At 45.0% G+C, this 13845-nt stretch overlaps 1 protein-coding gene across 1 annotated transcript; it reads right to left on the minus strand.

Moving 5' to 3' along the window:
- Window positions 1-3269: 3269 nt before the first annotated feature.
- Window positions 3270-5738, minus strand: LOC125709323 (alpha-(1,3)-fucosyltransferase 7-like). The gene is made up of 2 exons (XM_048977641.1): window positions 5646-5738; window positions 3270-5231 (listed from the first exon to the last, which is right to left on the minus strand). Exon 2 carries the CDS (start codon window positions 5152-5154, stop codon window positions 4120-4122), a length of 1035 nt encoding a protein of 344 aa, XP_048833598.1. The 5' UTR covers window positions 5155-5231; window positions 5646-5738; the 3' UTR covers window positions 3270-4119.
- Between the last annotated feature and the right edge of the window lie 8107 nt (window positions 5739-13845).

Here is a 13845-nt window from a genome sequence, read left to right on the forward strand (position 1 = left end):
TTCGACCAATTGGATCTGGAACCCCCTCACTGCAAACAGCCCATTCAGGTAGGTGCATGGAATGTCTTGTCTCTCCAGCATGGTGGTTGATGGATGCCCATGAGGTGACACTCCTCTGGTGACTTCAGTGCGACCACTGGGACTGACACTGACTTACGGCGAAGGAGATCGATCAAATCCTCGTGGGAAGAAGCTGGAGGCTCCTACAGAACTGCAGGGTCTACAGAAGTGCCCAGTTTGTGAATTACGACCACAGACTTGTTGTTACTCTGAAGATTCAGCTTAGGTCCAGTAGGCTGCCACCTACCAGGAGAATAAGGCTGGACTTAGCCAGACAGCAAGATTATGCTGTTTATAATGAGTTTGCACGCAGTGTGTGTGATGAACTTGCAGGCTTGGATGTGACTGCCGATTCTAATGTGATGTGGGAGACCTTCCATGATAAGACCCTGAAGGTTGCTGAGGGTGGTGTTGGTGTTGCCAGTGTTCCCAGAAGGAGGTGTTTCATCTCGCAGGGCACTCTGGATATTATAGAGGAGTCACAGTGCACAGCTTGATGGCAGCTCCATTCTGTGCTGGGAACTAAGGAGGACGGCTGTGAGGCTCTGAGGGCAGATAAGGAGGCGTTTGCTAGAGGGATCTGTGAGCAGGTGACGCACCATCTGTGGTGAGGTAGGGTTAGGGTTCCCGTGTATGTTCACCTGTACACTCTGAGCTGCAAGTGGATCATCACTGTGAGACATCGATGTTACCCAGTGAGCTGAGATGAAGACTGGACTCCTTCGGTATGGTGTCCCTTCGGAGAGTCTTTGGGTATCACTGGTTTGGCTTTGTGTTTAACGAGCCGTTGCTAGAGGAGATCCGAACGAGACACATTACCTGCATTGTGAGGGAGTGCCAGTTAGGGCAATATGATCATGTGCTGCGTTTTCACTGAGGGCGATCCAGTTTGCAGGGCCCTCAATGCTGAGGACCCAAGTGGCTGGACCAGGCCAAGGGGACGACCATGTAACACCTGGCTGCAGCACGTAGACGGCCGTTTCTGGGGGGCAGGACTGCGTGTTGGCCTGGGGAGTAGCCAGTTGGGATCCCGAGGTGTTTCACCGTGTGGTGGATGCAGCAACTTGCTGTACCAGTTCATACCTCCTTACCTCCCCTGACCTGATCAGTAAGGTTCATCTACTGTACTGGACCATCCAGCAGTATAAGAGGTAGACGTGTAGCTACAGTATGATTCCAAACTGGCCCCACGCTGTTTGCCAATGTTATCAGCATTTCTGTTTCTGATAAAGCTTTTGAATTGTGACGCACCCTTGATCTCCTACAGGCTGCACCACACTGCAATGCATAAACTGTCTTTAAATGTGGACTTCGAGTTGACAGGTTTTTGCTCTTAGGAGTGTCATTGTTAACAAGACCGAGAAAATTCCCACTGACCGTAACTGCACTTCTATTTAGATTTCTGCTATAATAAATTCTTCTTTTGTTTGCCTGGTGACAGAGCAGTGTGTGCTGGTAATTGTGGTAAACAGAATATCGATACTTTGTTGATCATCGTGGGGAAATTCTCTCTTGGCCTCCCCCATCAGACGCAGACTCGGGTGTGAGTCAGCTTGGGATCGCAGCACAGGGCCAGCCAGTGTGCAGCACTGCAGGAGCTGGGGGCCGAGGGCCTCGCTGAAGGGCACGCAGGTATGTGACCTTCTGAGGTCAGGGCTCGAACCGCTGACCTTCCCATCACACGCACAGGTGTGCCCGAGCCACTCCCCTGTCCACCCACAAAGGACCAGGAGAATATTCTTGAAGGTGGTTTAGGAGCTTCAGCAATGAGCAGGGGATGTGGCAGCGGTGCAGAGATGCTTACAAGTGAATGAAGGGCATTATTCCATGGAAAATAAATGCCTTTAGGACCAGTATGCCAGTGCAAGTTTTTATTTTAATAATGCAAAAAACACTAAAAAGTTACCACTCGATCTAATAGGTCGAGGAACTTTGTTCTCTGTGCTGTGATTGGGTCAGACTGCAAGTCTTCCTGTCACCAAGTAGTAAGCACATATTTTCATTAACAATGTCTGGGGAAAAAACAACATATAAGTCATGATTTACAGGTATTTCTACTAAAGTTATGCAAAAACGAACAAAACTGTTTAAAAGTGAGTTAGGTACCCAGGGATGGTTTTGATCCCCGACAGCTGTGCAGAAACACGCCCTGTAGGCTTCGTGCATTTTATCAGATGCTGTCAGCGTCCTTTTTCACTCCTGTCTTGATAAATTGGCCACCTGCATATCAGGACATAATTGCAGCTCCTTCACGCCGTCTCAGATCCATTCAAATAGGTCTATGTGTTTACTTAGGCAGCTAGAACTAAACTGAAGATGTGAGTGGTGAGCCCCTGTGTGTGTGTGTGTGTGTGTGTGTGTGTGTGTGTGTATTTATGCATGTATTAATTACCATGGAAAGTTATAGAAATTTCTTGAAGATTTTAGAAAATTATCTAACAGCTACTCTGCACTGTACGGAGCCCATGATGGAACACTGGCAAATAAAAACTCCTTTGAAACTTTTTTTTGTTTGCCTGTACTCCTTTAATGAGTCCGTCGCACGGAATCTACCTGGAATGTTCAGAAAATTGGTTACATTTCAAAATGTCATGAAGAGAAAGAGGTCTCTCCCTTTTACTTAAGGTATAAGCATTTGGGAAATAACTTTCTGCGCAGGAACAAATAAAAGTAAAAAATGTCACACAGAGTAATTTAAGATGTTTTAATTTGTAAGAATGTCCTGTCATTCTGTCACTCACAGGTATGAAAGTAGGAGAATGAGTTCCTGTCATTCTGTCACTCACAGGTATGAAAGTAGGAGAATGAGTTCAAGTTTCAAGTGGGCCTCTTTTGTTGGACCACAAAGAAAACATTTTAAGCCAATTATTTTCATCACATACCCAAATGCATTTGTGTTCAGGGTCAAAGTGCCTGTTAAACTGTTAATATTTAAAGAGCACCATTTGCGCATTGGCTGTGCCTCCTGCCTTTATCATTAAATGCTTGAATAGCTTTAGATTTCTGTGTCCAGGGGCTATAAAGGTACACAAAGATAAGAAGCAAATGGACGCTGTGATTAGACATGCTGGGTCACCGAATGGTAGTTGGTGCTGGTAGTTCACACCATTCGGTGTGAAACGGTATTGGGGAGAGTAATGCTGCTCAACACGCATGTCACCTTTAAATATAATTCATTCATGCTAAATACAGTATAGTATAATCCAGTGGTTTCCAACCTTTTTTAACTCACGGCCCACACAGCCAAACACATATGTTTCCGCGGCCCACTTCAAAAGAATTTAAACGATCCCGCTTTTTGTGTCGGGTTAACTAAGTACTCGGAAGCAAGGCTGTTATTTGTCTTTATTGAATAAACTGGTAATGTATTGAATAAACGGAATAAATGATATATCAAATTATGATTTATTTGATTTTGACTAGACATTTTTTATTATATTAACAATATTACAATTTCTATTAATAATAATTGGCGGCCCCCCTGCAATACCGTCGCGGCCCACTAGGGGGCCGCGGCCCACAGGTTGAAAACCACTGGTATAATCTATACAATATAATACATATATAATATCCCACTGCTTTTTCTTCAAAATTATTTTGATATATAACTTCATATGTTGGAATAATTACTTATGTTGATGTAAAATTGTTATTATATATCTGCCAAAGTGTGATAGCATAATTAAGCATTTAAAACACACTGAAAAGTGACCCCTTTATCTGCAGCCACCGTCAAGTATACCCATGTACCCGTTAGCTCAACGACTAGCATGCCATGTCTGGCTAATCAGTACCTCATCAGCATATTTAATTAAGTAAATTAAACTAGCTGGTGGAGAAATTTAACAAAAAACAAAGAGAGCTTTTGGAACTGAAACAATCTTCTAGTCATTCAACAAGATATCAGTAACTTTTTGGAGAATATAAGAAATAATGGCGTTAATGTTAATTAGCATATATACTAATGTTAAATTCTTTTGCTGTAAAAAATATATATTTGCTACTTTGATGAATAGTGCTAAGCAGTCCAGGTTTCCATCTTGCTGTCCTACGTTAAGGTCACAGTTCATGCCTGGACCAGGAATCCAGGTCATAATAGATCTTTCTGTGAGGCAGGTGTTCATGTATTCCGCATATTCTGCAGAGCCTCTCCTGCCAATTGGTGTACATTTTAACATCATAGTCACGCCTCCAACGGAAGTATGACCCATATCGCTCTTTGTCTGTGGCCAGCTGCTTCAGGAAATCAGCCAGCTTTTCAGTAGAGTTGAAGTCGTCCACATGGATGAAGGAGTCTTTGGGAATGAAGGCCTCGTAGTTAGCTCGGGGTGGGCCCAGTACAACCGGCACACTGCCGGCCAGGAAGGCGTTGTACCACAGCTTCTCTGTTATGTAGTCTCTATAGACAGAGTTCTCAAAGGCCAGGTAGAAGTAGCATCGAGAAACAGTGGGTAAGAGCTGGTCAGAGTTTAGTGGCTTCTTAGCCCAGTGTCCATAAACCTCCACAGGGATCAGCTTCTTCAGACTCTGGTACACCTCAGTTCTCTTGTGGGTCGGCTGGTAGTTGCTGACCACCCAGCAGGCCAGTTTATGCTTAGTGGGGATAGTATAATCACCTTCAGTGGTCCTGGGAACCAGCTCCCCATAAGGCGTGAAGATATCTGCATCACGCCGGTATGTCATGGTCCAGTTGAAGAGGCCCCCATAAGGTCTCAGGTTCCCATTATGGGATGGAGACTCCAGGGAGAGCCACACCCACTTTTGGGCTGTCGGACGAGGCTGGTCAAGGGGCAGCCTGGAGATTCCTGTTTGTAGCTCATATTGGTGAAAGACCACCACGTCAGCCTGATGGTATAGACTGCGGTTGTCCACCAGGTGGCAGCCAGGGACACCGTAATTCTCCCTACACACGTCCCCCTGCAGTTTGTAGGTGTGTCCAAAGGGCCAGTGCCACAGCAGAATGGTGATGTTGCCACGTCCTGCATCCTGCTTTCTGCTGCTGTCCAAGCAGTGGTATATCACGCCGGTACTGATGGCAAAGGTCAGGAGGCGAACCAAAAAGACAGATATTGTGCTCCTTCTCATAAGAGCCATTGGTCATGCCAGGGAACTGCAAGACACAGAAGAAGATCTGCAGCTTGGTCTTTGTAGTCGGCTTCAAAGAACTGATGCTGTAGGCAAGAGTTGCAGTTCACGTTAAAATTGTTCTTTCCTCTAAAAAACGCTAAAATATACAGAATCTACCTTCATTTATTGACAGTTTTACAATCATGTGGGTGATTGTAAAAAAAAGGAATTTACTGATGAGTAAACTTCTGACACCTTACTCACTCATATTAAGGGAGTATCTATACACTAATAGAGTATCTATACAATAAGGGAGTATCTATACACTAAGGGAGTATCTATACACTAAGGGAGTATCTATACAATAAGGAAGCAGAAAACAATACAACCAGGGCAAGTTTTGGTAAAATGCCATGGCTCATTGATTGAATTAATTTATGCCTTTTCCCCATAACCTTCACTGAATTTTACTTGTACCAGTCCTATTATCACGTAGGTGGGGCTACTGTCTCGCTCACCTATAGGAGGGTTGTGATAGTATTTCTCAATGGCCTCGCCCCGCCACCTTGGTGCATCGTCAGCCATGGTAATGCAGTAACTCCAAGAATCTGAATTTTTAGTACCTTGCTTACGGTGTCAAATAATGTTAATAAAACAAAATAAAAGCAAACGATGCAAAGAGAAAATGGATATTATTGGATTATCTCTTTTTTCAAACCTTGTGCAAATGAAAAGTGCCTAAAGTCTGCAAGGGTAATTTATTTCTTGCTGGGTACAAGAAATGCAGAGGGAAAGTGTGGATGAATTATTTCAGTGTATTCACTGGTTACCTGCACTGCCAGCTACAGTGCTGTGTCTGTAGTTACTTTTACAGCAGATCTGGTTTGATCGTACATTAGTGAATGTGTCTTAAATGTAGATTGAATATAGTTGCAATGGAATCCAATCAGGCGCTTCTGAATCAAATTCTGAGGTCAGGACCGATTCCCAGCTCTGAACAAAAACTGGAACAACCTCTATGTTCCTCAAATAAAAGATTCAAATTTACATGTGAGATTTAGACTAGCCGGTTTTTGTTCTTTCAGGTGTGCTATTCTGTTAGGTTGGTTTTGTTTTTAAGGAATTACACCATATGTTCATCAAAAAATATGTTCAATTAAAAGATTTTGGTATTTAGGCCTTTAGCCTTTCCTTTAGTGGTTTTCACAATTTGTTTCTAGTGACTCTGCATTTGTAAATTTGTATTTCATTAGAGCTTTAGCATTTGGAAATATGGAAAGCTGCTCTTTATATTATTTCATATCTCATTCATGTCGGTTTGATATTGAATTGTATCGTTAGCTTGTGAATCGTAATCGAATGGAATCGGGGCGTCTGTTCCAATACCGAGCCTTATCAATAAGCATAAATGTAAAGTAAAATAGTGACAAATTTTGAGGTTAAAATGCAAGCCTTGGTGAAATTATGTTGAAGGTTTTTCTCTGATGAGATGGAAAGGCAGCAACAGAATATATTCTTCCTGCCATGCCCTGCTTGTCCGATCTTCCCGTGTGGCACCCCCCCCCCCCCCCCCCCCCCCCCCCCCCACTACCTCCCGTGTTACCAGCTCTGTCTAGTGTTCTTCAGTGTAGTCTGGTGTATTTAAGTACCCCCCCCCCCCCTTTTGTCTTCCCCCAGTCCTGTCATTGACGTTGCTACCTGTTTTGCCCCGTGTGCCTGACTATTTCCGCAGTAAGACCCCTGATTCCCCAATAAATCCCTCGCTTCCCCGACTCCTTGGACTCCCGCTCCTCTGTCTCCGCTCTACACCCATTCGCCGTGTAACACGTCTTTGTGATTTTAACATAAGTAACATGAACTGAATGACTGTGAAATCCAGTGAGTATCAGTGTGCATACATTCTGCGAAATTGAAATCCAGTGAGTATCAGTGTGCATACATTCTGCGACATTGAAATCCAGTGAGTATCAGTGTGCATACATTCTGCGACATTGAAATCCAGTGAGTATCAGTGTGCTTACATTCTGCGACATTGAAATCCAGTGAGTATCAGTGTGCATACATTCTGCGACATTGAAATCCAGTGAGTATCAGTGTGCATACATTCTGCGAAGTTGAAATCCAGTGATTATCAGTGTGCATACATTCTGCGACATTGAAATCTAGTGAGTATCAGTGTGCATACATTCTGCGACATTGAAATCCAGTGGGTATCAGTGTTCATACATTCTGTGACATTGAAATCCAGTGTGTATCAGTGTGCATACATTCTGTGACATTGAAATCCAGTGAGTATCAGTGTGCATACATTCTGTGACATTGAACCCATTGAGTATCAGTGTGCATACATTCTGTGACATTGAAATCCATTGAGTATCAGTGTGCATACATTCTGTGACCTGCGCCCCTACACTGCTTTGCATTTTGAATATGAGAGAACTTGATCTTAGGAAAAAAGCAGGAATGTCACCTTGCATGCTGTCTGTTTACCTACATTCATTTTTTAAACAATGTTGTCTACATTAAATTAGTTTTCGCAATAATATTTCAATACCAAGTAAGAGGAACACATTTTCAAGGCGTCGTATACAGTTATATATAACACTTAAAATGAAGTTATTTGCAAACGTTTAGCTGCAGATTAAATGGTTTAAAATTTCAAACAAATGAGTCAAAAGGGGAAATAAGAGTGAAGGTGACTTGTGACTGACTGCACAATGAGGCGATTCCCACTTGCCTGTAATGTCTGAGCTTCCTGGGTTTATGAAGTACCGTCTCATCACGGCCCTCTTTCAGTAAGCGCTTCAGGTGTTTTCTGTCAGTGCCTCTTCTGCCTCTTTCCCTGTCTCTCTGCTACCCATTTTCTCTCTCTTTGCCTCCCCCTCACCCCCAGCCCTCTTCTCACCTCACCCACACTGTCATGTCGCTGTACTCATTAGACTGTTCTGCCGCCTCAGGGAAATTTCCTTAAACATCATGACTCTGTTCTACCGCACATATAGCCTGAACCTTCCCTGATGCTTGTACCATTGGGCCAAATGCAAAATCCGTATCATTAATGGGGAGCAAACATCTGAATATGACATCGCCATGTCTCTCGACGGAGCACAAATCCAGATTAGAAATCATAATCACTTGAGCTTCTCAGTCCCTCTCCTTCACTCCTCCATGTATGGACTATCCACCCATATCGGCACTTTATTCTCAGTCAAAGGACAAGCCAGCATCGCACCGTAGCATGGCATCCTGTCAATCTTCATCACATCCTGTTTTTCCTGTGCCTCAGTCGTAAACTGTCTCAGCAAAGAGGTTTGTTTTGTTTTCACTTTTTCCACAAACTTATTGTTAACATTTGCATAGATTTAATAAGTAAACAATGTTCTTGATAGCTCAGTGGCCCCAGAACTGTTGAGGGACTGACACCTGTGGCTGTACCATCAGAACACCAGCTAACCTCCAGTTGTTGACATTCTGATTATCCTCCTTTTGACTTGAAAGACTTCTTGAGCTTTATTTGTCGGACTGGGTCTGTCATGTGATTGCGGGGGCCCTGGTTCTCCCACGCTATCTCAGCTCAGCGGTGCCTAAGGTTACTTCCTTCACCGCTGTTCCTGTTTGTGCCTTTTGTCGACAAACCAGTGTAATGTGGACGAGCTGATATAGTCGAGCGCTGTGCCCCCATGGGAACACAAAGCACCCCGCAACTCCACACGAACACTGGCACTAGCGGAGCTCACAGTGCAGATGAGGCAAGACAGCTCAGTTGGATCAGCTCATCCCCCTTCAGCCAGCCAAACATGCTCTTTATACTGTTCCTCACAATTGGCCCTCATTGAGAACTGTGTGTGTGTGAGGTTATTGTTGAGGCCTCACATCATCAAACTGAGAAGTCAGCAGTGATGACAAAGATGCATGTTGTGAGCCTCTGCTACCATGACGACCTTATGCACTGCTGTCATTTCAGTCTAAGATCATGACAGAATAAACGTCTAACATTTCATGCTGAAGTTTTGTCCAGTGAAATTTGTAAACTTGCAGTGAGTTGTGATTCACTGCACCTCAGGATGTTCAATAGTTGAGTGTTCTTGCATCATCACAGGGAAAAATGCTGCCTAGTAAACTGTTTAAGGTTTTTTCCAACTGTTCCCATCCTACTGGGTGTTCTGGCATGTTGGGTACAGAATATTACAGCTGATCATGATTCAAAACCAGGTTCATGAGATGTGAGGCCTCTGGTATCTCACAGATCTTTTACCCCAATACCTTGATGTTCCTCTCTAGGGTAACGTGACGCTGAAAATGTAAGACCCTTTGGGCCTTATAAGTGGTAGACCACCAGGTTCTTCATGAGAAGGTTTATTCCAATGCTTAGCTCGGCTTTATGAGCATAGTTGTAGCTTAAAGCTTGTTAGCCATGCCACGGGGTCATCATGAGGGGTTGTCATGGGGGTCGTCATGGGGGGGGTCATCATGGGGGGTTGTCATGGGGGGTCGTCATGGGGGGGTCATCATGGGGGGGTTGTCACGGGGGGGTCATCATAGGGGGTTGTCATGGGGGGGTCATCATGGGGGGTTATCATGGAGGTGTCATGGGGGTCATCATGGGGGGGTCATCATGGGGGGTTGTCATGGGGGGGTCGTCATGGGGGGTCATCATGGGGGGTTGTCACGGGGGGTCATCATGGGGGGTTGTCATGGGGGAGTCATCATGGGGGGTTATCATGGGGGGTTGTCATGGGGGTCATCATGGGGGGGTCATCATGGGGGGTTGTCATGGGGGGGTCGTCATGGGGGGGTCATCATGACCCCAAAACAAAGAAAGAAGGAAGAACAACATGATGCAGGGTGGAGAATTAATCCAGTCGGCTATTTTCATCATCGCTAGGAAAATGACATTTACCACTGCCACTCTCCTCTGTCAAGAAGTTTCACTGCCCCCCCCCCCCCCCAGTATGCAGGTTAAAGGTGCCCCACTCCCTTTTTCAAAAGCTAACTGTTTCCACAAAATTTGACACTGTTTCCCCTCTGATTTCACGGCATTATGTTTGTTTATCTCACAATAACCAAGAAACAAACTCCACCCAGAATGAAGCGTAAATCTGGCAGACAAGCTTTAACCACAGCCAGCAGGGAAGGGCGAGGTCTGCAAGAGAATCACTGGTATATATTTTTTATCGTGGAGGTAGTTTGTGTTTTCACTTTCATGTGACCTGTCGGTCAGGCCAGGAAACTGTAAGTAAAACTGAAAGTGTTGCTTTTAATTGAACTTGGATTAAACTGAACTGAATCTGTCAGGGTTGGGCTTATTTCAGGCTTTTTAATGCATACACATTCATCCAGCGTGAATCCAGCATAATGGTTTCTTCTCTTACCCTAAGGCTGCTGCATGTTAAAGGGTGGAAGATAACCCTGTTTTACTTACCGTAGGATGTGTCACAAATGAGAAGATTTTGCAAGACTGAATAAAAATCCATCACCCATCTGCTAACTGCTTATCCCAGTTAGGGTACAATAAAATGTGCAACAAAAATATTTAATAAGGTGCATTTATTACTGCATCTGCAATTTAAAAGTAAATGAAGGCTTGATGTATGTTCTTTACAGCAACATTTGTCTGCTAATGTAAAAGTAAGCAAGTACTTATAAAAACTTTGTGAAATACAGAAGAAGACGATCAAAAAAGGAAAGACTATTTAAATGATGTGACTAAAATAATATGCAGCCTGCCAAGTTCTGATATCCTGTGCTTTCCGAACAGGTACTGTGAGAGACTTTAATGCAGAGTGGAGCCGAAGGGCATCTGCCATCTGCACACATCCTGTTAGGAACTTCCTCTGCTGAGCAGCTGCGAAAGTGGCGTTTCCTGTCACTCATTCTGCAGTCTGAAGTTCTGTTCTTATCAGTTATTGATTTGTTATTCGTTAATCTCCGAGAAAAGGCACATCCAGAACCCATGCCAGGAAGCTGAGAGAGGTATGTTACGCACTATACTGACAGTATAGGGACACCTGTGCTTTACACCTACAGGAACCTTTATGACATCCCATTCTAAATCCATAGGTATTAAAATGGAGTTTTGATACCGCCCTTTCCACAAGATTTTAGAGTGTGTCTGTGGGAATTTTTTGCCCATTCAATTTGAGGGGGTTGAGGTCAGGGTTCTCTGAGGGCCAGTTAAGTTCCTTCACACGAAACTCCCCCAACAACATCTTTATGGAGCTTGCTTTGTGCGCTGGGGCACCTTCCCCAAACAGCTGGAGGCATAGAAGTATTTGGGAACACGTCCGACTTATTACCAGCAATGCCAACCAAGCTTCTGCTCCGGTCATATAGGGACCAAATGCCCGCAGTAGTGGGCCCCGAACCCCATGCTCCCGAAGCACCCCCCCACAGAGAACCTCGGGGAACCCGGTCGTAAGCCTTGTTCAAGTCCACAAAGCACATGTAGACTGGATGAGCAAACTCCCAGGCTCCCTTCCAGTACCCTTGCATGGTGGTAAAGCTGGTCCAGTGTTCCACGACCAGGACGAAAACCGCACTGTTCCTCCTGAATCTGAGATTCGACTATCGATCTCACCCTCCTCTCCAGTACCCTGGAATAGACTTTCCCAGGAAGGCTGCGAATGTGATCCCCCTGTAGTTGGAACACACCCTCCGGTCCCCTTTCTTAAATAAGGGGACCACCACTCCTGCCTGCCAATCCAGCGGCACTGTCCCTGACCTCCATGTGCTGTTGAGATGACGTGCCAACCATGATGGCAGCACAACATCCAGAGCCTTTAGGTATTCTGGGCAAATCTCATCCACCCGGGGTCTGCCCACCACGGAACCCTTTTAACCACTCTGGCCACCTCAGCCCCACTGATGGGCAAGTCCACCCCAGTCCCCTCTGTCCTTGTGCCCTCTGATGTTTCGAAGGCGGTGTGCATAGATGTATCTGAGACGGGGTTGAGGAGATTCTCAAAGTATTCCTTCCAGCTCTGCATGATGACCCCAGGTGAGGTCAACAGCACCCCCTCCCCACTGTAAACAGTAGGAACCAGGAGCTGCTTCCCCCTCCTGATATTCTGGATGGTTAGCGAGAAGCTTTTTGAGGCCGACTGAAAGTTACTTTCGATGGCCTCACCAAACTCCTCCCTCGCCCCAGTTTTTGCTTCCACAACCATCCGAGCCGCATTCCGCCTGGCTTGCCGGTAACCCGTCAGCTGCCTCCGGAGACCCCCGGGCTAATAATTCCCGGTAGGCCTCCTTCTTTAGCCTGACAGCCCCCCTGACCTCTGGTGTCCACCATCGCTTACGGAGATTTCTGCCACGACTGGCACCAACCACCCTGCAGCCACAGCTCCATACGGCCGCTTCCACAATGGAGGTCCGGAACAGTGTCCATTCAGACTCAATGCCCCCAGCCTCCCTCGGTATGCAGTTGGAGTTCTGTATCCGGCGAACAGGAGCCTCTGCCAGATGTTCCCAGCAGACCCTCACTTAGGCCTACCAGGTCTGACCGGCCTCCTCCCCTGCCACCTGAGCCAATTAGTAATAGTAACCCAAAGGCAATGTGTCTGTCAATGTGTCTGAATAACAAAACCAAAGAGATGTTTATCTGCATATTGCAAAAACACTTACGTAAAGTAAATAAAAAATATATATATATATCAAAACAGAAACTAGTATGAAAACAGTATCCAAGACAAAAGTTCACAAATCTGATGATACAAAATCATCCCATACCATTTCATGATCAGCCACCTGTAGGGCAGAACAAGGCTTAATTCCACTGCCTGAAAATTATTCTTACGGCGTTTGTTTATCCAAAATGCTAGATTCACTAACTGACGAGGACACAAGCCTGGATTGTGCTTCTTCAGAATCTCACCTGAGAAGGAAAGCCCAGAAAGGAGGAGACTGCGGATTTGTGTTGTTAGACGTGCCTCGATCGCTGGGAAGGGCTGATGACAGCCATCAGAGGACACTTTCATAGCAGTTTGGAAACCTAGTGCTTCATTTAAAAAGACTTTGTATGGACAAAATAGTCAAAAAATATTTCACTGCACATTTTTATGAGGATTTTCAGTTATATAAAGGCACAATATAAAGAAAACAAACCCTGCTTGCAGGTTTGGGAATGGTCTGAAGCCGTACGAAACAGCAAATAACGGCATCTAGGGGTTAGATGGAAATGTACATCCAAGTTGACTTGGCAGTTAGGTTTAGCACTTGCTGAAATGCACATTAATAAATACAGAAACATTTTTTTAATTTGTTTTTATTACATTTTTTTAATGAATGAATTCATACTCGCAGTAACCCTTTTCACCAACCATGTAGAGAAGAGGTACTGCAGTGAAACCGATTTTAAATCTGCTTACTTTTCATTTCTGTCTTCGTCTGTCTTGATGGACCGACCGCATTAACAGCTGCAGTCCCATGCTGCCATCCGGCTTTTGTGTCACCCGACACGCAGGTTTGGCGTTCCTCTTCTCTGGGCAATATAAAATCTGCACTTCACATTCCTAGGAATTCCTTTTCTTCCCTCTTGTTTGCGGCTCCATTGCCTCTGCAATGGCGTTGGACGTGCATGTTTATACACACGCTGTCAGACGCGGAAGCGAACGAAGGCATATTCACCCCAGTATGCGGCCGCGGCCGGGGAAGCCCTGCCAAGGGACTTCATTTATAATGTGGGGAGTTGGGGCAACGACAGGGAACAATTACAGAACT

This window comes from Brienomyrus brachyistius, chromosome 2 (assembly GCF_023856365.1).
Source record: "Brienomyrus brachyistius isolate T26 chromosome 2, BBRACH_0.4, whole genome shotgun sequence".
NCBI lineage: Eukaryota > Metazoa > Chordata > Actinopteri > Osteoglossiformes > Mormyridae > Brienomyrus > Brienomyrus brachyistius.

Coding starts and splice junctions, on each gene's coding strand:
- LOC125709323 (XM_048977641.1), bottom strand. CDS start 5,154: ATGGCTCTTATGAGAAGGAGCACAATATCTGTCTTTTTGGTTCGCCTC.